A 25,944-nucleotide genomic window follows, 5' to 3' on the forward strand; every position below is an offset into this window, starting at 1 on the left:
TATCCTAACCTTTATTATACTTGGATCACAGTCAAGCCTACAAAATTATCAAGCAATTTTACTGCCTGGGAAACTAGAATGAATGCAACTATTACACAGTTGATAAAAAAAAATAAAGGAAAACAGATAAAAGATATTTTCATCCCCACTCAAAATTCTCTCCAACTGAATAAAACTACAACTCTCTCAGCTAATCCAGAGCCAGGAGCCTACAAATTCTGGCTGCCCAGCTGGTCTATTTCTCCAGGGAAAAGGTCAATCTATTGTTCAAAATTCAAAAAAGAAAATCTGCAAAAATTTAGAGAGAGAGACTAAAGAAGGAGCATTCAAAGAAATGCATCCCCAGTACAAAATAGATGAACCATTTTTACCACATTCTTTGTTAAACTTAGTCTAACTTTTCCGAAAAACAGAATAAATTAATGAATGACAGTTTCTACCATAATCTACATGTACTTAAAAGGAATTTTTCTCATATAATAAGAACCATAATTTTTATCATTAATTTTCCAAAAACCTTCAAATTTGGTGCTTACCATATTTGGTCCTATGATTTACACAGATAGTAATCATTCTGCACCACCCTTTGTTACTACAAATCCTGTGCTATAATTTTATTTCTAAATCCTAATTCTTTATCCATAGCTCCTTTTTTAAAGACCCCTAAAAACGTATTTAACCATCTGTGTAGAGGGTTAAAAAGTCCTTGGTTAAATGGCAACAGCCCACAACTAGGGGCAATGGCCCATCTAATCAATTCTAATCACTGTTTAGTGATGGGATTATGTACTTTGATTATTTAATATACTGATTGTTGTTAAAAGATATTGAAAGAATTGCTGTGGGGAAAAATGTGAAAAAATGTTTGCTAAGGGCAAGCTGTTTGGTGGTGGAAACTTTAGAGACAATTATACTTAGATTTAATCATAAGAATGTAACATTTGCTTAAGTCATTTGAGGAGAGGTTATATTTTGGATTAGATAATTATCGCAGTTTGATCAGCTTAGCTTTTCACAAATTGGACTTTGGAATGTTACCTTTGTTAATTTAAATGATGTTACTAGTTTTTATTGTTTAAGCTATACTTAGCCGTAGATAACTTCTGTCATGTTGGCCATGTCTTTGTGTCCTTCTGAAACGACTGAATCAACTGATTTTTCTTGTGAAACTTCCTTGTCTTTACAATAAAAACAGAAGCTAACTTTCAATCGGGGCTGTACCCAGTTTTCTCCTTCCTTTTTGCATCTCCGTTACACAGCAAGAAGTGTAACACATTTAACCCTAACTAACTTAACTTTTCTAGATCTCAGTTTCCTCCCTGGTGAGAAGAGTTATGTAATTTCTAAAAGTCCAAAATCATAATTCTAAAATTGTAACTTCTCTTTATACTTATGGGTTACAAGTGTAAAGTGTCAAACCTGATCATCTACAGTTGAGACAAAGCAAATCAAATGTAAGACCACTTTTCCGCTCCTACTCATATTAGGATATCAAAAACAGATACCAAACTTTAGAATACAGAAGTCTAGGAACAACCATCCAATAGCAGGGTGATAATAATTAAATAGAGTGAAGATGCTTTACAAGAGAGTAGATATACATTAAATAGAAAGCACCTCTCTTTCTCTCTCTTCCCACCCCCCATTTACGTACACATTTGTGAGCATGTGTGTGTGCATGTGCTTGTGTGTGTGGTATGCAGGCACATATAAAACTAAATGTATGCTTAAATAAGCTAGAAGTCATTTTCTAGTTTGGTGCCATACCAAGAAATCAATCAGAAAAAAATCAGAAACTAAAGCCGTGATTCTCAACTGCGGACAGTTTTCACCCCAGCAGACATTTGGCAACATCTAAAGATAGTTTAATTGTCACAGCTCACTGACATCCAGTGGGCGGAGGCCAGAGATGCTGCTAACATCTTATAAGGCACAAACAGTCCCCTCCCCCCACCTAGAAAAAGAATTATCTGGCCCAAAATATCAACAGTGCTGAGGGTGAGAAACCCTGGGCTAACCTTACCTGGACCTTTGACACTGTTACACAAGTTAGTGGTGAGATCATCCACAATCCTGGAGAGTGACTCAAAATCTGCCACATTGTATGCATGGATATCGTCAGGATCAGTGGCAATCATCTTTAACTCGACCTCATCAGCATTTTTAATACCTTGAAAAATGGATATATACAAATTAAAAGCACTTGTCAGAAAAAATTAATGGGACAAAGGCACATGTTTTAGGGTTTTCTTAATTGGTGACTGCTTTAGGCCAAATATAAAGGTTAAATAATTTATTAATTAGAACATATATATTATTTTCCTCAATAACAAAATGATTACTTATCTATAGTTATAAAATAGAAACAAATAATGAATAATATAACCTGAAAGCTATTCTAAATTGCTTTCTTCTAAATGCTTCTAGCACCCATTTTTCACCAAAAAGTGTCTTTTCAGTGTGTGTTCCGGAAAGTAAAATAATGGATATCAAAAACAAACATGGTTCTGTGGAAAACCAAATAGGAATTTTCCTGAATCCTATTAATAGTACATTTTTCTTCTTGGTCCATTACTCTTCTTCTAGGAAACCATGTAGTTTCGTCTCATTACAAGGAAAAAAGAAAATGGATTAACTTCCTGGCACATGATTTTGATAAATTGTGTGACAAGGAAAATTTGTTTGTTTGTTTTTCTCATGCTTTAGATAGTATTTTTAACCACAAAAAATATCCTCAGCACATTTGTTAACCTCAGGGGCATTGCTATCCTTTTTGGAGCTTACCAACAGCAAACAGCTCCACGCCTTCATCTTTGAGTTTCTTTGAAGGTACCTCAACATCATCTTGTGATTTTCCATCGGTAATGAGAACACCAATTTTGCGAGCTCGAGGCCTCATGCCAGCTTGGGTCTTGAAGCTCTGCTGGCGAATGAAATTCAAAGCCATGCCTAGTGGGATTTTTAAAAGAGAATCGGTCACGTCACTACTCAGCCCCCTGCTTTGACCAAAAGCATGAGATGAAAGAGCACCAGACCTTCCCTGCTCACCTGTGAGAGTGTTGCCTCCTTTGTAGGGTAAGTTTGCCACAGCTTGCAGCAAGCTCTTCTTGTCTCTGTGAGCATTTAACTGCCACTCTGTTCTGGGGTCCCCACTATACTGAGCAAGGGCTAAAATAACATCACTAGCATTAGCACATATAAAAGACCATCATGAAATTGTCTTCAATATTGTCAGAACCTACCAATTTGTACTCTTTTGGGGCCAATCTCAAAGACTTCCACAATACGAGAAATGAAACTCCTCACTGTTCTAAAATTTGCCCGGCCGATGCTCCATGATCCATCCACCAGCAACACAATGTCCGCTTCAGCTCTGGTGAGACACTCCATCCCTGACATGGCAATCGTGAGACAGGTCAGTAAGCAGCAAATTGCTGGCAGGGTTACTCCTAGCCACCCCTCTGCCACCCCGAGATGTTCAGTGTTGCCTGTTTCAGTACTGTAGCTCAGCTCAGTGATTTGGAGCCTGAGACAGAAAATGTGCCTCTATGATTTATTAACCTCAATTAGCAGTCACCAGAACCCTCAATTCTTTCAAAGATTATTTCAGTAGCAAATCTTTCCTTCATCTTTGACTGCACTTCCTTCCCACAGTCATAGATTCTGGAGACTTGAACTAAACCATTGTAAATTTGATAGGATCACAAACTCAAGTTGAAATAAATAAGTGAAAATGTATAACTATCTAACTATAAGGCATTAATTATTTTAACAAAATTCCATTGTGATCTAAAGATTAAATATTGCTTTCCTTTGCACTATTTAATGATCATTAGCAGGCAAGTTTAAAATGGACTGATTAAATGTAAACCAGAAAAAGTTTTAGAAAGCCAAAAATATCTTTCAAAATAATTAAGCTCTGAGGTAACTACTACATATAATATGAAGGATCAGACACATGCCTCTTAAAATTAGAACTTTTTGAGGTAAAAATATATTTTTTAAAAACCTGACACACTATTATATTATTTAATTATTAACTATTTAACTTTATCATCCACTATGTATAAAAATCAGGTAAACACAGATGATGATGTCTGCACATTTAAAGAATCAAGAAAGAAGAAAGAAAACTTAGAAAAGTATGCAAACAAATATACAGATTAAGAGCTGTAGAGACAAGCACAAACATTGATACATAGCTAGGGGGCTTTGGAAAGAGAAAATAATCCCAATATCCTCAGTGTACACACTACAAAATAAAAATATAAGCCAGTTAATATCATCATAAGAGAAACAATAAAACATCAATGCAAAACAGCAAGATTTGACACTTTCATTTATTTTATCCACATCCATTTTCTTAAATGCTCTTTTTTGCATGAGCTTTTACTGCTAGCTATAAATTTTCCAATTTCTTGCAATGTTAGAATTTGATCTTTATATTACAAAAAAAAAGTCATTGAAAAAAATTAAGTAATGTTCATCATACTACAAAGAACAAATGAATGTGCCATTCGTGTATTATATGCTACATTAGGATTTAGGATTCCCAAACACTATCCCGAGTACCTAAGCCTTTGCAAGCCTGCTCCTGCTCTGCCCACATCTACTTTTTCTTTTATCAAATGTTGAAAAATATTTAGAAGTAAACTCTGTCTACCACATCCACCTCTAAAAATTTAAAAACTAGCTTCACGTGCATCAAGGCTATAACCGTGCCAAAAGGCAGAAAATCTAAAAGGCTTATGTCATCATTTTGCTTCCCAAGTTTTGGCTTCCCACATATTTTATGTAACCTAATTCTGCTTGCCCAGCCCAAATAAATCATTTCTGCAATTACCTGAACAAAAAAAAACTGCATCTTAGTTGCTAAAATGAGAAAAAATGTACAATATCTACATTTAGTATAAATTTGTCTTTAAATAATGCAGTGCTATACAACTAATGCAATGCTAATTAAAAAAACATAAATATATTATCAAAAGTATGTTTGACTGGATGTTTGAAGAAGTTTTTTTAAGTATGTAAATTATTTAAATAGAATTTAGTGTAAAAATTTTATGGTCTCTTTTCATTGTATGATAACCTAACAGTTCACATTGAAAATAGTTTCATAATGCTAGCTTTCCTAGGGAAATGTAATTCAATTTCTTACCAGAAGATAAAATTGGCATTACAGTTGTGTCAGAAAGGGTTGTCATTTCTTGCCCAACGAGTGGTGAACTTTCTCCTCCATCAAACATTCCAAAAACATTCACTTTATAGGTTGTACCTGCCCTGAAATGTTAAAGCAGATAGTCTGTATGGACCGTTGGCTAAAGTGGTACCATATTTTGCTGTGTTAAAGACATTCATCACGACTTACAAACTTTCACTCAGAGGAATTATAATGTACAACACTGTAAGAGAAGGAAAATAATACCTATCCCATTCTAGCTTATGCTTACCATGTGAGGTATCAAGGGAATCTAGACAGCAATCATTCCAGAGAGAACTAGGGAGTCACAGCACCCGTTGCTGTCTTGCCTTTCTACCAGATGCAGAGTCCCTACCATGCCACTCAGCATGTCAGGGAAAGATCAGGCTCTTTGCTCTTACTGCTTCTAGGCAATGGGCTTTAAGAAAATCATTGAAATGCTATGCCTTGCAAGGTAACACAAGGCACCTACCACAATGCCTGACACACAGTAAGCTCAATAAATTTCATCTTCTCTACTCTGGCAAAAGTAAATAGCGCGCAAGCATTTCTATAGATTTCAATACTATTGAATGAATGGTTGAAAAAACAAACTTTCCAGAAGGCAACACACACTAATCCGTTCTTTTTACTGTAATGAATGTAGGGTGCTATTCAGACTCAGACTTCCTTGTTTTCCACTACAGAGCCTGAAGCTAGACTTTTAATCAGCCCAGCCCTAACCTCTCCTGCCAGCTGGCACCAGGTAAAAAGTCCTGCCTTCTCTCTCCTGTGTGTCACACTGCAGGGGAATTCACACTGGAGCTCTCATCATGAGTCACCTGAGCCCTTCCAGAAGGCACAAGAACCCCATTTCCATACGGCTGGAATTTTGGTGAAATTGTGTAATATGAATGTTGATTTTTAAAAAGCAGATTGTTATTTTTAAAATGCCACTCCTGATTACTTAATAACAAAAATCATTAAAACATTACAAAAAATTCTGCGCAGGCCTAAATTCTGTTGCTACCCTCTGAATCCTAATCTCAACTCTAGCAGCACCAAGCATAAGAAAGCAGCTTCAGCTGATTTTAAATACCCTTCTGGCAAACAGATATATAAGTGATTATTTGTGTAAGACCTACTAATTTACATAAGTTATTCAATCTTTTAACATAAATGTAGTTAACTCCTACCTAAGTTCCTCCAAAACAACTGTGTTGTCATACGGTCCCACCACTAACTCCCCCAGTCTTCCATCATCCTCTGTAGGGTGAAATGTGACTTTATAACCTTTCACTTCCCCCGGGGCAGGTTCCCACGTCACTCGAAAGCTTGACATGGTTGGGTCAGACGTTTTGAGGTTTCTGGGTGACTTAAATCGAGAAGCTGTAAAGACAAAAAGATTTTTAAAATATTATCCATGAAACTAGGATTTAGGGGGTTTTAATTAGCCCCTACAAAAAAGTATAAAAAAGGTTAAGTTTGGTAGCACAAGATATCATGTCCAATAAAAGTCCTGATGACAGGGTGCTACCAAAGTAGAAGTGTAAATAATTCTCACAATTCAGATTAGATTAGTATTAGAGCATTAATATGTAGAATCATTTTACCACGAACTAGATTGGTAAAAATAATGTGCTAATTAGGTATTGTGTCTAATAATTGTAATTTAACTTATTACAGAATCAATTTTAAACATTTACAAATGAAGTAGATATATTCATGTCTTCTTTTAAAACATTACCTACTTCCCCCCACCAAAAAAAGTTATTTTTTTACCTGTTGTTCCTGATCCTTGTCTAAGCTTTCCTTCTCCTGTCTTGTAAATTGGGAGAACTGTGATGTTATATGTGGTCTGTGGCTGAAGTCGCTTTAACACTGTGGAAGTGACTGTGGGTGGCACTTTAGCAACCATTTGTCTCCCTCCACCACGGGGGCGATATACAACTCGGTAATTGATGACTTTTCCCGGTGCTGGTTTCCACGTAACTCTCATTGTGCTTTCTGTTTCTTCATCCACTTTCAAGATTTTAGAATCTTGAGATACTGTAAGGTAAAAGGAAGATTAAAAGGTGTGACATGTTGAAAGAAAATATATATGTCCACCTCCTCGTTTATGAGAAAAGAAACTATCTGAGATTTTTAAAATATGTACACTGTTCTCTTGCTTAGTATTGTAATCTCTCAAAAATTCATGATGGCGTGTGAGCCTAATCTCAGTAAGATGTTTTCTCTTTATCTAGCTAATACTAGAAAATGGAAGTTCATATTGCAGGGATTTCCTATTTGCATTCTAGAGACTTTAGTAAAGAAAACATCCGTTTCCGGAAATGAGGTTTTAGAATTTTTATTATATTTCCATCTGTAAAGAATTCCTCTCATAATAATGCTGTGGGGAACACCAAAAGTCATGAAGGCAGGGTTAGAAATTTTACTTGGGCATTTTCAGAAACAGTTGGAATCCTTGAATGACTAACCAAAGTGACTATGGTTAACACTGTTCTTTGTGATTGCCGCATACATGTAAGATAACAAATAAAAATATCTCACATGCTCTAAAGATAAATGCTGAGTATTTTAGGAAGCATTATATGTAAATAGTGTTTGCTTAATATTTAATCAATATTATCTATTAAATTATCTTTTACTAACATTTCACCACTAATAACTAACAGAAACAGGTCACCAAGCATCCACAGCCAACATGCCTTTTCTTATACATATTAGAGTTTATAAGCAGGATCATTTCATTCAGTTCAATAATATTGGCATTCCAAAGGTCACAAGCATTTTTACAGGCAGAGATTAAGCTGAAAAAAACTTAAAATCTGCAGAGAATCTTTCCCAATTTTAAGAAAAATATATATTTTGTGTTCAACTGGGCAGAAGCCATTTGAAATAACTACAAAACCTGTAAAAAAAAAAAAAAAAAAGCTGGAAAAAAATTGTTTTCAGACATGGGACATCAGTCAGCACAATATAGTGATCCCTGACAGATGAGAAACAAATTAAAGTAGGTTCATGATTGCCCCAGCTTATTGCTTGGAGACAGTTCCAGGCCCCATTACAGAAAGGGGGGATCCAGATGAAGCCTAGTGATCTCCCTTAATTGATAAGATGGTGCTGGGATTCTGGAGCGTCCAAGGCAACTAGAACTTGCTGAACCAAGAACTGGAAAGGAAAGTGCCACAGAAGAAAAGCTACAAAACTATGCCAAAGGTTCCCCTTGAGTCTTCAACCCAGCGTTAATCAGTGCATATGTGTGAGAAAGTTACCCAAAATCAGGGAAAGAACCACCCAAAAGGAGCACAAAGAATAATTCCTGAAGCTCACAAAAGGTCAGAAATGCTTCCACTAGTCCAAAGAGTACACCTTGTAACTCTCTGAACAACATGTAGAGTACTCAGGAAGTTATTGCCTCAATAATGGGGCAACATTAGTCCTAAACAGAGCTTCAGAGCAAGCTTTAGAATGATCAAACTATTTCCAAGAAACTCAACTGTATTTCAGAACAAAGTTTAAGAATATCTATGAGTATAAAAATATCCAGCACCCAACAAAGTAAAATTCCCAATGTCTGGTAACTAATAAAAACTACGAGCCATCCCAAGGAAAAAAACTATGACCTATATTATGGATTGAATAATTGTGTCCCTCCAAAATGCATATGCTGAAGCCTTAACTCCCAGTGTGATGGCATTTCAAGATGAGGCCTTTGGAGAGGTAATTAGGGTTAAATGAGGTCATAACATATTGGTGTCTTTATAAGAGAACACACTAGGGAGAAATCTCTCTCTGTCTCTGTCTCTATCTCTGTCTCTCTCTCTCTTTCTCTCTCTCTCTCTCTCTCTCCCCCCCTCCCTCCCTCCTTTCCTCCCTCCCTCCCTCTCCCTCTCCCTCTCCATGTGCACAGACTGAGGAAAGTGAGCAAAGGTGATCTGAGGACATAGTGAGAAGGTGTAGTGAGAAGGTGGCCATCTGCAAGCCAGGAAGAGAGCCCTCACCAAAAACCAGACCCTGCCAGAACCTTGATCTTGAACTTTCTATTCTCCAGAACTGTGAAAAACTAGCTTTCTGTTGTTTAAGCCATTCAATGGTATTTTGTTATGGCTGCCCAAGCTAACTAAGACAACACATAAGAAGAAGAAAATCCATCAATAGAAATAAATTAGAAGTGACATATATGGCAGAATTAGCAAAAAGGACATTAAAACAGTTATTGTAACTATATTCCATATGTTAATAATGGTAGAAGAAAGATTAAGCATATTAAGTAAAGATACAGAACATACAAAAAAAGACTCAGGTGAAACTTCTAGAAATAATAAATACAACATCTAGGATTAAAAAGGCACAGGATGGTATTCACAGCAGATTAGAAATTGCAGAAAAAATGATTAGTGAACTTGATGACATGATGATAGAAACTATCCAAAATGAAACAAAAGAAAAAATATTGAAAAAATGAACAGAACATCAGTAAGCTGTGATAACTTTAAGCAGACTAACATATATACAACTGGAGTACCTGAAGAGAATGGGGGTATAATAAATAAAATATTTAAAGAAATAATGACCTGTATTTTTTCAAATTCTTTAAAAATTATAAACTCACAGGTCTAAGAAACTCAAAGAGCCCCAATTACAAGAAACATGAAGAAAACTACAACAAAGCACATAAGAATGATAAAATAGGTAAAAAAAAAAAAAAAAAAAAAAAACCAGTATGTAGTTATAAATTATGTTTCTGAGAGATGCAAAAGCATAATTTCAACCAAGAGTAAACTGGTTGCAATTTTCTATTTTAGGGTTTAAAGAAAGTAAGAGAACTCTCAACCAAGTCCATTATTGTCTGAAAATATTAAAATTTATTCAGATTCATCCTTGATTCTCTATTACTATTCCCCATAAACTATGAAAAGAAAAAAAAAAAAAAAATATATATATATATATATATATATATATATATATATCTCCAAACAAAAAATGTAAAGACTTTACCTAGAGCTTTGAAAATATTATGGCAAAGATAGCATATAGAAGAATAATATATTTGGATTGTCATTACCAATTGACACAAGTTTTGAATAAGTTGATGGGGCCTAACACTTTTCTAGAAAGGGTTGTGCTAAAACATGTTTTCTGACCTCTTGTTTCCATCTTAAATTTTTACTTAGTGGAATAAGACATCTCTCTCTTATACAAAATTCTCAGACCAATTTCACACAACTCAGAATTGAGAAAATGGAAATTTAAATCTTATGCATGTTGATCTAAAAAGAAACCTATGTTCCCAAAAGAATGGGATTCCAAACTTTAAGATTTCCAAATTTAAATATGTTAATAACAGCCAAATACTGTATCTTATAACCTTGACATGCTCCAAAGATCTCAACTATATTTCTGCCTTTTTAAATAACTCTCTAAAATAAAGTTAAAATTAAATAAAGTACTACATACCTCATCCTAGTTTCAGTGGGAAACTGGATTTTAGGGAGGGGGATTAAAAAAACCCTTGTTAACTTCTCATCACTAAAAATCAAGATTTTTCAGTTCATTGATATACCTACCAATGCCACATGCTATAAAATGCTTTAACACACTTTTAAATTATTAGTTTTTTTGTGTTTTAGTAACTCTCACAAGATACTTTCAAACACCCACTGTACCACTGCTAAACCAGCTGCCATAAATTAGAGGAGTAATAGAAACTTTCCCCTCTGCTACCTTTCTAGCCCCAATTCATGGTTTTCATTGTATCAACAGTCTGCATACCATGTCCCTGAGTTTTAGGTGAAAGCAATCCTAAAGACATTTCCGAAATGTCTCCTTGAAAATATATATGAAACTTTAAGAACATGACCTATGGATTCTGCTGAGTTATCCACACCTCAGGATTCACCCACCACCTAAATGTCAGATCTCACTCAGATTTCTGAAAGTACTTTCTAAAAAGCTTTACATTCTCCAAAGAGAGCAAATTTAAGCACAACAACAAAATGGTAGTAGAATAAAGAAAGCCTTGTGACTTCTCTCTTATTTACTTAGACATTTGAGCAGTTTTTATATACAGTCGTCCCTCAGCATCCCTGGGGGATTGGTTCCAGGATACCCTTGAATACCAAAAATCTGAGGATGCTCAAGTACCTTATATAAAATGGGGTGTTATTTGCCTATACTGTAACCTAAGCACATCCTCCCATAAACTTTAAATCATCTCTAGATTACTTATAAAACCCAATACAATGTATATGCTATGTAAATAGTTGTAATACTGTATTTTTATTTATATTTTTTATTGTTGTATTGGTTTTTTTAATATATTTTCAATCCATGATTGGTTGAATCACAGACACAGAACCCATGGATACAAAGGGCTGGCTGTACTCTAGAAAATGAATGCTTCATTCCTGCTAGTCTGCTCCTATTCAAAAGAGGCCTTTATGCTCATTAACCAATCAATCAATTAGCCAAGAAATATTAAAAATTTCTTAGATGCTCATCTTCTAAAACACAAAAGTTTATTTACAGCTTCTCCTAACATACATCCCTTGTGGAGATTTTCAATCCCAAATAACTATCTAAAGGCTCAGACTTGGAAAAAGACACAGTGGAAGAGAATTAAAAAATTTAAAAAATTCCTCTAAATATAAATACTTTTATAATTTCTCAGCCACAAGAAGTATATCTTTACTTCTACAAATAAATTTAGCTATATGTGTTATATCTGGCCTAAGTTTTCAATATGGCTTCTCTTTACAAAAAATTAATTTCCACCAGAAATCAGAGAATGAGTTTCGGCCAGTTTCTTAAACTACATCAGCCCGTATATTCTAGATGCAAGATTTCATTTACTACCATGGAAGCAATCATATTAATATCAGAGTAACACGCCTTTTCACATATTTAAATTTCCTATAAGAAGTTTGATTTTTTTTTTCATCTGGTTAATTTAGACACAAATTTAAACTATGGTATAAGAAGTTTGATTTTTTTTTTCATCTGGTTAATTTAGACACAAATTTAAACTTAGACACATCTAACTGAGCTTGCCAGTGATAAAAAGAAAACAAATTCTTCAGACAACTCAGACCAAAAGATTTTAGCTTAAGGACAACTTGAAATCAGGATATTGGACTTAACTGAAATTGCTTATTCTTTCTTCCTTTGCCATAAAAATCACTACATTCCTCTACTTGTTTCTTACAGAAAGAAATACAAGAATGACCCATTCTTCCTCTTTTCCTAAAATCCTCCCAAAACAAAAGGAATAAAGTTTTTTCATATGAATACTTAGAAATGCCCAGTTAACAAATGATTTTTTGTTCTCTTTTGGTTTTATGTGTTTTTTCAATAGGCTTTTTTTAAGAGCAGTTTTAATTCATAGCAAAATTGAGCAGAAGGTATAGAGATTTCCTATGTACACTCCCCCACCCCCATACATGTACAGCCTCCCCTTAACAACATCCCCCACCTAACTGGTACATTTGTAACAATTGCTGAACAAACATTGACACACCATTATCACTCAAATAAATGACTTTTTTAGGAAAGAGAATTAAGAAATCTTGACACATCCTTCACCAACTGAGTGATAATAAATGATGGTAGGTCATTCATAATTATTCACAAGAAAGAACATTTAATGAGACTGAGGTACATCTGAGCCACCAGAACACTGAGTGACCTTTTGATTTTAACCTTACCAAATATAATAGCAACAAAGTAAAGAATCTAGGATCAGTCTTTGGTGTATGATAATCATGGCCTCAATAGACACTCATTGTTTATCAATCATCTCTAAGTGGCTAGGCAATATACTTGGTGCTTTGTACACTGTTAGTTCATTTAATTCTCATGATGACTCTAAGAGACAAGGCTCATTATCTGTATTCTACAGGTTAGGAAATAATGCTCAAAGAAGGCTAAGAAACTTGACCAACGTCATGCAGAAATAAATATGCCTGAATTCTCTGTCTCCATGGCTCCTGATCATTTTACTAGTTGGTTATCTTATCTAGTTGATTATTCTACCAGAACAACAACAACAACAAAAACTAGACCAATATAGGAAGTTGAAAAGAATTCAATATTTCAAAATTTGATGAATTTCTTAGATACTAACCTAATCTGTATTGAAATCACATTCTTTAAAGATTCTAATTCTTCAGTCCTCATTTATCATACAAAGAAAACAATTCGAGCTGTTGAACTGCATGTCACTTGAGCCGATAGCTGTTAGGTAGCACCAACACACACCCAAACACACACTAGTGATGTTACCTACATTCAGTTGTGGCTTCTCCGGTCACAGGTTCTCCTTCCCCACTGCTGTAAGCTGCAAATACTGAAATTTTGTATTTGGTCTCTGGCTGCAGATTTTCTATCATAGTATAAATTGCATCTCCTGGAAGATTTTTCTCTCCAGCCTCAATGTCATCATAAAGCGATTTCCATGAGACCCTGTAACCACGAACCATTCCTGGAGCAGATGTCCAATAAGCCCCAATTGATGTGTCAGTGATGTCTTTAGTAACTAATTCTCGAGGTGAACCACGTTCTAGAATAGAAATTAAAAGGGAATCATTTCTTAGATGTCTAGTAAATATTTAACTATTTATTATTCATCCTGGTAGGCATCCTGACTTCCTGAACTCAAACTCATCCGGTCTAAAATTGCCCATTTCTTCTTTCTGAACTGTCTCACTTGTTTTGTCAATGGAACAGACTGATACAACAAAACTTCGGAATTATATTTGATTCCTACCTATCAGCCTTCCCCTTATATGCCCAGTCAGACTGTAAGGTCCTTCAGGACAAGGATGGTATCCAAATTTGAAGGAGTACATGCTTTAAAATTTTTTCCAAAGGAAATATTTGTGTCTAAATCTCAAAATTTTATCACATTTGAGAGTCTACCTTATGACATAGCGCATTGTTCACAAAGATCTTTATTTCCTTATCGTGATATTTTCCTCTCTGCTTTAATTTAAATAAGTTCATTTTCAATCTATGACTTACAATAACTGCAACAATCTCATATCACTTGCAAATCTTAATTCTAACAATCATTTTCTGGTTAAACCTTTATTTGCTCATGCAGTTAAAAAAAAGCAGAAGCACAAACTTTCAATTTAGCTTAACCTAAACGAAACTAAAAACTACCAATTCTTTTGGAAAACCTAAAACTGATTAGTCATCAAGATAAAACACACCACTTGTTCTAGCTAATCAAAAACGCCTGCTACTAAATTTTGGCTCTTTCATTCAAAAAAAATACAACCCTAAATGGAAAAATATGGAAACCTCAATTTAATAGGAGGCACAGAACAGATGTCTTCCAATAAAACCCTCATTTTCCATATTTTAAATGTAAGATAAATATACAGGTCACTTTATATTGGCTACCCTTACTAGGGTTTATGCCACAGTATGACATAAATATAAAACAATCTACTTCCCCAGCATACATTTTAACAGTAATTGTCATATATTCATGCAAATGATATACAATGCTCTTACAAAAGTTTTGAAGGCTATTATTTTACTTGAATCAAAAAGTTAAAATAAATACCTTAAAGCTACTCAAAATTAAACAATGAAATTTCAGCACAAAAAATAAAGATAACAATGAATGAAAAAGAAATCTAGGTGGACTAAAACCTATATGTGGTTAAACTTAGAGAGAAAAAATAAATAAGACAGGAGCTGGGCAGCCTACCAGATCCCGAGCCCAAATGGAAAATTCTAACTCCATTATAAATAACTTTAACTGCTGACAGGACATCTCATCTCTGGAAGGAAATTAGTTACATATTTCACTGCAACCAAGAGTACTTATTTTCAAGAACATACTGACTTTTTTCCCTCAGTACTTGAGGCTAATTCTCAATTGAAGGTCTTCTTTCATCACATTTGCTACTTGAATGGCCATATATCTTTACATTTTCTCTACTTGCAGAAATATAAAAGTACAATTTCGTTATTTATATCTTCTGTTTGATTTGGTTGGGTTGGATTTTTTGTTTTGTTTTTTATTTGTTTTGATAATTGATATCTCAACAACAAAAACTTTGAGACCTAAGTTTTAAATGTGCAGCACATTTTCCCTTTGCTTGATATACTCTGTTATTTTCCATATGTACCTTTTCTCCTAAATTTCCTAAATTACAGTCAGAAACAGCTGCTGTGAAATGACCTTACTTGAAAGCAACTGTAAATTTAAAATGAGGTAAATATTGCATTAATGACATTTCGAAAAAGTGTAAGACAAATCAAATTAGCTAGAATGTGCACATTATCTTCCAAATTAACACCGGTAATTTACAAACAATTTCAGCTTCTCCTTTTCTTAAAGATTGTGCTTCTCAGCCTATTTTTCTCCTTACTTTCTACAACACTGATTTCGTTATGCTGTTTATTTCCATGACAACAGACATCAGTCTTAACAAACACAGGCTAATGGTTTCACCGTTAGAAAAATAATAGAAACAGAATTGTGGTTGAAGCAAAAATACATTCACAAAGAAATTCCTCGGCTCAAAACAAAAGAATCACTAGATCACTAGATATATCTCCCCATGGACTTTAATCTCCTATTTTAACACTCTCAAGACCCGTAAAGCTAGAATAAAATCGTAGTAAAATTGCAACAAAAACCTTTCCCAGATTTATCAATGTCCTGAAAACAATCAACAAAAGTACTTTTTAAGATGCAAATGAAATTTAACTAAAAAATATTCCTGAGTTCTAATCAATGGCATGACAACACTAACTTAATTGAACACTGAGTAAGTTCTCAATCACAGAAAAAAAATCCTCTAAAAATTATAGTTTCTGCCTGTGGTGTATAAAGGCACTATTTGTATTCCATGTTGGTGCCAAGGAAATACTGACTCCAAAGAAAGGAGAAAGATATCTCAACCCAGAAGCCAAGATTGAAAAGATAAACTGCTTCATATGGGTTTCTTATATATCAGTCAGTCAGAATATTACTAAATATTAAGTTTATTCTGTTCTCAAACATATTAATAAATTTTTTTCTCAAAAAATGTCAGGAGGGTTGAATATTCTATCTGTTGCATTATACATACCCAAGAATTTTGAGAAGATGATATATTCATAACCAGCAGGTTTTATCAGACCTATAACTCTTCAAGTTTTTAAAAATGGGTTATTGGCTTAGCCTAACACTAGATTACCAAAACATGAAGCAACTGGATTGGCCCCTGTGGCACAGTTGGCAGGATGCAGGCTGGTAAGTGGCCAAGCTGGTCTTGGGGCTAGATGTGTGATGTAGATTGGATGCCCCCACACACACACACACCCCAACCTCATTGAAGCTTAAATCCTCACTATAACTGATGAGGGTGGGAAATCCTATTATAGTAATTCAAAGGTGGGGCCTTGAAGAGGTGATTAGGTTGTAGGATCATGCCGTAATGAATGGATTGAAAATGATGGTCATGGGCATGGTTTTGAGGGCTTTAAAAGAAGAGCATATGAGAGGTTAGTCTTTGTCTGCTCCACCATTTTCTGCCATGTGAGACCCCTGGGTCACTGTTGCCACCACCAAGGCCTTCACCAGATGTGTTCCCTGGACTTTGGACTTCTCAGCCTTTAAAACTGTAGGCAATAAATTTCATTTTCTTACTAATTACCCAGTTCTGTGTATTTTCTCATAAGAAACAGAAACAGACTAATACAGAAAATTGGTACCAGAGAAGTGGGGTGTTGCTTATAACAAATACTGAAAATGAGGAAGCAGCTTCGGAACTGGGTGTTAGGCAAAGGCTGGAGGAGTTTGCAGGACTCAGAAGAAGATAAAAAGTCAAGAGAAAGTTTGGAATGTCTTAGAGACTGGTTATGTGGTGGCAACCAGAATTCTGATAGAACTATGGACTGTAAAGACCATTCAGATGTAAATGAGAAGGGACTTATTGGAAACCAGGGCAAAGATCATCCTTGCTTTTAACTGGCAAGGAACTTGGCTGCGTCGTGTCCACGCCCTAGGACTCTGTGGAAGTTGGAACTTAAGAGCTGTGAACCAGAGTATCTGGCAGAAGAAATTTCTAAGCAGCAAAACATTCAAAAATCTGCATGGCTACTTGTAATAGCCTATGCTGAGTTATGAAGGCAAAGGCATGGCATAAAGCCAAAATTTAAAAGGGAAGCAAAGCATAAAGATTTAGAAAATCTGTACCCTGGCCATGTGGTAGAGGAGCAGAGAGTGATTTTAGGAGAGCAATTCAATGGTATAGCTCAGAGACTGTTTGCTAAGGAGATTAGTACAGAGGAAAGGGATTATCAAGAAAAGGTAAAAAAAGACCTTGAATGCATTTCAGAGATCTCGGAGATCCCATCTTCCATTTCAAGCCTAAAGGTCTAGGGAGACAGAATGGTCTTGAGGAACAGGCCTGAAGTGCCCTCCATGGGCTCACTGCCCAAGGCCACCTTGGGAATCTGCTTCCAGCACCAGTACCCTGGCTGCTTTGGCTGCTCCAGCCTTGGCTAAACTGGCCCCAGCTGTAGCTGGACCCACAGCTTTGGAAATTAAAAGCTGGAAGCCTTGGCTGCATTTATGTGGTGTTAGGTCTGCAGGCTCACAGACTGCAAGAGCTGAGCAGGCTTGGGAGCCTCCATCCCAACTTCAAAGTATGTATGGAAAAGACTGGGCCCAGGAAGAGATCTGTTGCAGGGTCGGATTCACTGTAGAGTTTTCTTTAGAGTGATAACAAGAGGAAATTTGTGGCTGGAGTTACAGCAGAAAAACTCAAACAAGGCCATATCTAATGGAGATGTGAAAGCAGGACCGCCATGGGGGCCCCAGAATTGTGTAGCTACCAGAGTGCAATGCCAGCCTGCAAGAGCTGAAGCATAACCTGAGACCAGGAAAGCCATAGAAGCGGAGCTGCCTGAGGACTTGGGGACCCAACCCCCACACCAGTGTGCAGAGGACGTCAAACATGGAGTCAAGGTAGATGATTCACCAGCTTTGAGATTTAATGCCTGCCCTGCTAGGTCTTGGAGTTGTTTGGCATCTGTTACACCTTTCTTTTGGCCTATTTCTCCCTTTTTGAATGGGAATATGTACCCTATGCTTGAGCCACTGTTATATCTCAGATGTAGATAACTTGTTTCAATTTCACAGATGGGATCTTGAGACTTTGGACTTTGAGTTGAAACAAGTCAAGACTTTGGAGATGAAATAAGTGTACTTGTATGTGAAAATGACATGAGTTTTGGGGGTTCAGAAATGGAATGCTATAGATTGGATGCTACCCCCCAACCTCATTGACGCCTAAATCCTGACTGTATCTGTTGAGGGTGGGAAATCCTATTACAATAATTTAAAGGTGGGGCCTTGAAGAAGTGATTAGGTTGTAGGACCATAAAGAATGGCTTAAAAATGGTGGTCATGGGTGTGGTTCTGAGGGCTTTAAAAGAAGAGCATATGACAGGTTAGTCTCCCTCTGCTCCACTATTTTCTGCCATGTGAGACCCCTGGGTCACTGTCACCATGACCAAGGCCTTCACCAGATGTGTTCCCAGGACTTTGGACTTCCCAGCTTCCAAAACTGTAAGCAATAAATTTTGTTTTCTTTATAAATTACCTAGTTCCAAGCATTTTGTTATAAGAAACAGAAACAAACTAATATAGTATGCAACTGGTTGAGCAGGACACCAGTGGACTATGTCCCTCCAGGGGCCCTGGGGCCCTCAGCAGCAAGGTGACTGGACTGGACTTGATCACATACATAGAATTTCCAAAGAGCCAAAGGCTAGGCTCTGCTCAAATCAATTAAATCAGAATATTGGGTATGCGCTTAAGTACTGATGCTTTCTAAAAATCTTTTAAATCTGCTCTGTGATTATAATTCCTCTGCAATTCTTTATTCTTTTCCCCATGTCTTTCTTTTCTCTTCTTTCTGCTTCTCTTCTCTAAGGTCTAGAGAGACATTTATTTGGAAGGTGTGCTTGGTCAGTGGAGAAAGGAACCCTCCTCACACTTGCTTTCACTTAGAAATGGGAGTCCTTTGAAATACAGACAGTTGTAAAAGTGAAACTGGTCAAAAATCGTTGGATATAGTAATGCTCTATAGAACCGCTTAATGGCTTATATAGCATATGGTTATATTGCCACGCACAATGAATCACCTCTTTAGGTGGCAGAATGGTCTCAAGCCTGATCCTCAGAGAACTGAGTTGATTTAAGCTTCTCGTCATGTCCTTTCCATCCCATAACACACGTGGGATGTTCACCACTCTCCTCCACCCTGTCTCAACAGGACATGGCTCAACACACACCTCTTATTGAAGAGTTGATCACATTTTCATGTGAACGAGGTTCCATCCAAGTGTTACCTAGCCAAGCATTTTGCCTGGTTTAATATATTTGTAGTTTTTGTCCTCAGTCTAATGAACTCCAGGCATCAGTAACTACAGGAAGAGATTATTAGGCTTGTTTTAGTTTAGTTTAATTAGTCAGGTTTGGGCAAGAGTCCCTTTGCAGAGTGTCTAAGAGGGAAGAGGAAACAGAGGGATAAGGAGGTAAAGATGTCAGAAGACTGGTCTGTTGCCCGTCTCCAGGAAAAGATTACACTTCCTCAAAAGAGGAAGATGTAGAAACAGAGGCAGTGAACAGAGACCAGTTCCAGCAGATTTTTTGCTATTTTGTCACTACCCTTCTCTGAGCCTAGATCCACTTCTGCTCTAGGAGCAGCCCTTTACCTTCCAGAGTTCCTCTTCTCCCTCTGTCCCAAGACCTATAAATGTATGTTTTATGGTGCTGGGGTGTGGTCAGGTTTTTTACCTAAGCAACATTGTTTTCAATAATATTTAATGTCATACTACTTGCTTTCTTCTGGACTACATGCCTGTGCTTTCAATGTTACATTTACTTCTGGTAGTAAAATTTCTGGCAATTGTTGCAAACAAATTGTCTTCTGTAATGATAGTACACCTTTATATTTATTCCTTTGATTCTATCTCAATAGTTTTCCCATATATCCTATTCTTCCCATTATAGTACCAGTATAGGTACAAGGAATAACAATGTATCTCTGTCGTAAATTTAAAGGTACAAAATTCTAACAAGTTCTGAAATTTTAGTACTCAGAATTCCTGTTCTGATTATAAAACATATTCACGTATATTCGAAAGGCATTTTTGCCATGTCCACAGCAAGCATTTCTGAGCTGCTGCTGAGGGAAGTCATCTAGACAGGTGCATTTCTTATAATATGAACATCCACAAATGGTTGATTTCTACTCTGCTTTTTTCCACATACCAGGCCAAATAACTAATGCCTCATTTAAGCAACTTTCCTATCTGTTTTTCCATTTGCTTTCTGAAAAGCAAATTATCATCCAATCCAAATATAATTATAACATGAATTAGCCAATGATGATAACTGAAAAATTAATCATCATGAAATGAAACTGTATTTCATCCTATAGATTGTTCCAGCCAGCTTTCACTGAGTTTCACATGCCACTTTCAAAAATAGAAGTTAAATTGAAAATGTAATGTAAACTCTCCTCTAAATCAATTTGTCTTTTCCGTTAGAGCTCAACTCAAAAGTCATCCAACTTTCCACAGCAGAATACAGAAGACCTGCTTCTGGATAACGTTCATATGGAATTACACTTGATTTACAACTAATGAATTAGAACCATCATTCCAAAGGACAAAGTTCACTATTGATAAGTAAATTCAGTTACTTTAAGCAATACATAGTTCTTAAAAACCTCTTAACAATTAAATAATCCTTGAACTTCAAAGCCTGAATGAGCAAAAAAGATTTCTTCCTTAATTGTTACCTCTCCAATTTAATTTAGATTTTTCTCTGATGAGCAATTAATTCTAGAAAAGGAAATAGGAATTACTATTTGGTGATTGTGCTAAAGTTCCCTGGAAACGTCAAAGTTGTAATACCCAGAATGAATGATTTTTCAAATTATGACCCAGCAATAAATCTAGGAAAACACAGAAGCCTTGTTTAGTCGCTCTTGGAGAGGCCCCACGTTACTCAATATCATGCAGAATTCCTGTGATGTGCTAAAAACCTCATTGTAACAAAATGTCAACTGAGTTAGCTTGGTTTGATCTGTAGGAAGCCATTTGTGTCTAGGACATTGGCAGGTTGCTACAGCAACAATGGAAATAAAGGAAATTGAAAAGTCATATTTTCCATAATCAAAAAACAACTCTCAAAAATAAAAAGAACCATATTATTTCCAAACTGAAATTTTCATTCATTTGTGGTAAATCTCTGAATAAAACTGGGCATTATTCATTTAGGGGTTTATAAAAGCAGGTTTTCCTCTCTCTAAGCACTAACAGTGAAAACTAAAGGTTCTATCAAGACTTAAAGTGCATTTACATGTACAGCTGTGTTTTAGTAATTACATTAGTCTATCTATTTTAACAACAACAACAACAGAGAGAAAAACAATGTAAATCAAACCTAATGGTTTGTGCTCAGATTCCTCTGAAGTTTGGATCTGAAATAGTAATAAACTCTGCCTTTGTTATTCTATTGCATACAGTACTATAGCCAACCACGAACTTCCCCAGTGCCAATGCTAATAAATCTCTCTTCCAGCGACAGGGGAATTTTCTGATCACTGGCTGCATTTCAATAAAAGTACCAAGAAATAGATTCAAGTTAGGGATGGTTGTGAACCACACTAAATATTTTTTTAAAAAAAACAACTTTTTTCTTTTGAATTGAAAGTCACAATGCATTCAAGGTGATCTATAAAATTGTCAGCCTACAGAATGCTCTTGCCGGCTGACTCCATACCTCTGGACAGAAGAAACATTCCTTCAAGGTCTGCTCTTACCACCTCCTCTCTCCCGAGAGAAACAAAGATTAGAAAAACAGCAGCCCTCAAAAGCAGTTGCCTGGCTCTGTTTCCGGGCTTTCCACTCCCTGCATTTACCATCATATCCTAATCCTGTATATGGTATGTGGATTTGGCCGAGTTAATATAATAAAATGAAATGGAATAACCAGGGGCAAAAATCCTCTATTATTTTAATTTAGTCACAACTATGCTTTCACATATTTGTCAAGTTTACCACACATAATGCAAGGGGATAAATATGTTAATAAAATCAAGATGACAGTATTTTTGTAATCCTTCACTGCAGTAGAGAGGTTTAGTGTAAATTTAAAAATTTTTTTTTTACAAATTAACTATATTTTCTAGGCAAACTTGCAAATCACCTAGCTTTCCTCCTTCTCAGGAAATGAGAAACAGTAGGTTTTAAAATTTATTTTACTACCGGTGTATCCCCCTTGGAAATAATTTCTGATCAAATACATATGTACGTGTGTGTGTGTACATTCACACGTTCATCCAAGTTGGTAGATTTTTCTATACCACTTGTGTAAAGCTATAAAATTATAAACAATTTATGTATACATATAACCTAGAAAAATCATAGCCCAATAGAATGTGTTTGCTGTAAAATTTTAAAGTACATTTTGCTATATAAGATTTTTAATATATTATTCTTGGCAAAATGCCTTAATTTTTAGAATCAAGAAGATGTTGACTGAGCATGAAGATATTTTTAAAACAAGAAAATACAGTTGGGGGTGGCTGGTTAGCTCAGCTGGTTAGAGTACAGCGTTGATAACACCAAGGTCAAGAGTTTGGATCCCCATACCAGCCAGCCACCAAAAAAAAAAAAAAAAAAAAAAATACAGACAAATATCAGAAGGTTAAAAGGTACAAGCACAAGTAAAACTATTAAATTATTTCCAAGATACTCCTTATAAAGGAGAAATTTTCACAGTTATAAATAATCTACACATATTCTGTAAAAAATAAAAGCTCGAAAGTTTATTCTTTAAAAAAATCCTATGAATAATCTATGCTGAAAGCCTGTGGAAAACATATTAAGAGAACTTCAAAGGGTCAAAAAGAAAGGACAAACTTCCCCAAATTTCTGGATGTTGCTCCAGATATAAAGATCACATGTTTTTCTTGTTTAGATTATGTCTCTGCAGTCAGGGCAATTTCCATTTCTGCCTCTTATTATTTTCAAAACTTACATGTAGTCAGCGAATATCTCTGAAATACTTACTAAAGCTATATTTTTAGATATCAGTTCTATAGTTAATTAATTATTTCCTCTTGATGAATTTTATATACATACAATATTTTGCAGTTTCCCAAGAGTTTCACTTACATTCTCCCATTTGACCTCCACAATATCACTGGGAAGAAGGAGACAGAATGATCATTCCCTCTTTATAGAGGGGTAAACTGAGGCCCAGAAGAGTTAAGGGACTATTTCAATTTTAGTATATGTGCTGCCGAAGCGAGCACCTAAGGGACTATTTCAAGGTCACAGAGCTAAGTAGTGCAACCAGGACTCTTCTGGTTATCTTTACCCTCTGGTATTTAATCTTTTATTTAAATCTTCTAAAAACAGATTTCATGGACTATTGGGATTAAATTCTTAATCACTATTATTTTGATTAGAATATATATATAGATAAATTTTGCTTTTTTAAAAAAATTCTTGACTAAATCTTGAAGTTTCTAATCAGAACTGCCTATTACAACATCTATAATACTCCAAGCTCCTGGATCCATCAAATATGATGGGTATTTTGCCTAATAACACTGTGCTTTAACATCACAAAAGATACTTTGGATTTATCTTCTTCCTATAATCATCTCAAATAACTCACATAAAATACAATGGTAAAGAAAAGAAAAGCCTGATAGCCCATTAGGCCCTCAACCATAGTACTAATCAACATCCTTGTAATCATCCACTAACTTTTTTCAGCATTACAATCCATTCTCATTGTGGTTGAATTAAATGTGTATTTTCTCTCCCTTACACTACTCACTTAATAGTCATGGCAAATTAAACCTAAGCTGCCATTAAATCTCAAAAGATCTTAAATATGAAGCCATCTGACAATTAACTCTAGAGAACGAAGAAACAGCTCCAGTCCTGAGAATGGTTCTTACTAAGAACTGCATTAACTTTGAAGTTCAAACACAGAACTAAATTTTAGAGGTCACTTAGCATAAAAAAGCAGAAACTTGTATTCTCATAATTTTCAAGCTCTTTGAATGTTTTTATATAGTGAATGAAAAGAGCATTTGACTGAAAGTCAGAAAATAGCTCCTATCTGGACGTCGGTGACAGAACCAGCTGCGTGACCTTGGGCAATCCAAACCCTCTTCATCCACTGATGCCTCCCAAGGTCCCCTCCTGCTCAGAATGTTGCGCATCTATTCTCCATTTAACCAACCCATAGCACTATAAATACAATTCCTATAGCCTTATTATGCATCCAGCTCCCCAAGACACTTCTTCCTAACCAAGTTTAATTTTTTCAGTTGCTTACACTCTACATCTCCGAATAACAGGCAGTTTTTCGGTTATTCATTTTTCAATATCAATTCCTTTTAAAAGAAAAGATTGTATATTTCTAGATTTCATTCCCTGAAAACATTCTAAGCTTTCTAAATGCAGAATCTCAAACAAGCTCAGAGATTTTTATAAAATAAGACAGTAATTACCTTCAAGCGTTGTTCCTTCTCCAAGAAGGGCATCTCCGGCCCCAGATGCATACAAGGCTGACACAGACAAGGCATATTGTGTCCCTTCCTTTAATCCCCTCAGCACGATATTGGTTGTATCTCCACTCACAGTGACCTCTTGAGTTTCCCCTCCTGCCACTGGGGTGTACGTGACGAGATACTGTTTCACTTTTCCCGGAGCCCCACTCCAAGATAATTTCATAGTTGATGTTGTAGGGTCAGAAACTCTTAAGTCTCTTGGATTCCCTCTAACTTCATTAAAAAACAACAACAACATCAAAATCCATTATTTAATAAAATAACTTGAAAAACAGATTTTTACTTTACATATGTATGTGCATTATATCGAATTTATATCATGGGTGAGTCAATGGCAATTTTAGCTGTTGATTAGCCAACAAAGTTTAAGGATCTCTAATAAGGCCCTACATGTTAGCAGAAACAAAGAAAAAGACATCAATTTTTTTTCCTATATTTACACGGGTTAAAATCTTTCACATAAAATCGTTCATGTTAGAATCTTTCATGTAAAATACTTTCTCTAAATTTTCCCTAAAAGTGGAACAAAGCACTATAAAATGAGGACATGTTGATTAGTACTACAACGTAGATTTTAATTCCTCTAAGAAATCTTCAGTAAAAACAGCTTAACAGTGTAATGCTATGACCATCTGAAGGTAACAGCCTGGAAATTATGCTGATATGATAAAAATGATAGTGATAAAAATGACAGTCCCTTGGGGGAAAAAAAAGAGAAAAAACAGCCAAAGCGAGACCTAGCGTTGGGTACAACTCCCCAGGGCCTACCCATCCCTTCTCAACTATAATGTCTGTTATTTCACAAACTTTCCTGATAGATTGGTCATGTCATCTCTGAAGGGTCTCAAGGTACTCTACAGTTTCCACTGGGCACACAATGGCCAGCCAGTTTTACTCCAGAAAACAGAAAGATGAAGTTATTGCGTCACTTTATGGTGCCCAGCACAAAGAGCCCTAGATCCTCAGAAAGAAAGAGAAAAAGTGAAGTAATGACTTCCCAAAGAGGAGAGAGGAGGAGGAAAGAAGGTGAGAAAAGACAAGGGTCCCCTGCAGGAAAGCCTAATGAGCTAGACTGCAGAGGGCGGGAAGGAGACAGATACAGGCCAAGCTATAACGAATACTTCTTTAAGTGTTTGAGAAAGG

At 35.8% G+C, this 25,944-nt stretch overlaps 1 protein-coding gene across 1 annotated transcript in view; it reads right to left on the minus strand.

The window, feature by feature from the left end:
- Positions 1–25,944, minus strand: part of COL12A1 (collagen type XII alpha 1 chain) — a 106,812-nt gene that overhangs the window by 59,675 nt on the left and 21,193 nt on the right. Inside the window, exons 12-20 of the mRNA XM_063096287.1 lie at positions 24,742–25,014; positions 13,470–13,742; positions 6,962–7,228; positions 6,376–6,568; positions 5,159–5,280; positions 3,243–3,392; positions 3,049–3,168; positions 2,785–2,949; positions 2,024–2,170 (exon numbers count right to left, since the gene is read on the minus strand). Coding sequence (XP_062952357.1) covers positions 2,024–2,170; positions 2,785–2,949; positions 3,049–3,168; positions 3,243–3,392; positions 5,159–5,280; positions 6,376–6,568; positions 6,962–7,228; positions 13,470–13,742; positions 24,742–25,014 — 1,710 coding nt within the window. The remainder of the gene's footprint in view (positions 1–2,023; positions 2,171–2,784; positions 2,950–3,048; positions 3,169–3,242; positions 3,393–5,158; positions 5,281–6,375; positions 6,569–6,961; positions 7,229–13,469; positions 13,743–24,741; positions 25,015–25,944) is intronic.

Source organism: Cynocephalus volans, chromosome 5, assembly GCF_027409185.1.
Source record: "Cynocephalus volans isolate mCynVol1 chromosome 5, mCynVol1.pri, whole genome shotgun sequence".
NCBI lineage: Eukaryota > Metazoa > Chordata > Mammalia > Dermoptera > Cynocephalidae > Cynocephalus > Cynocephalus volans.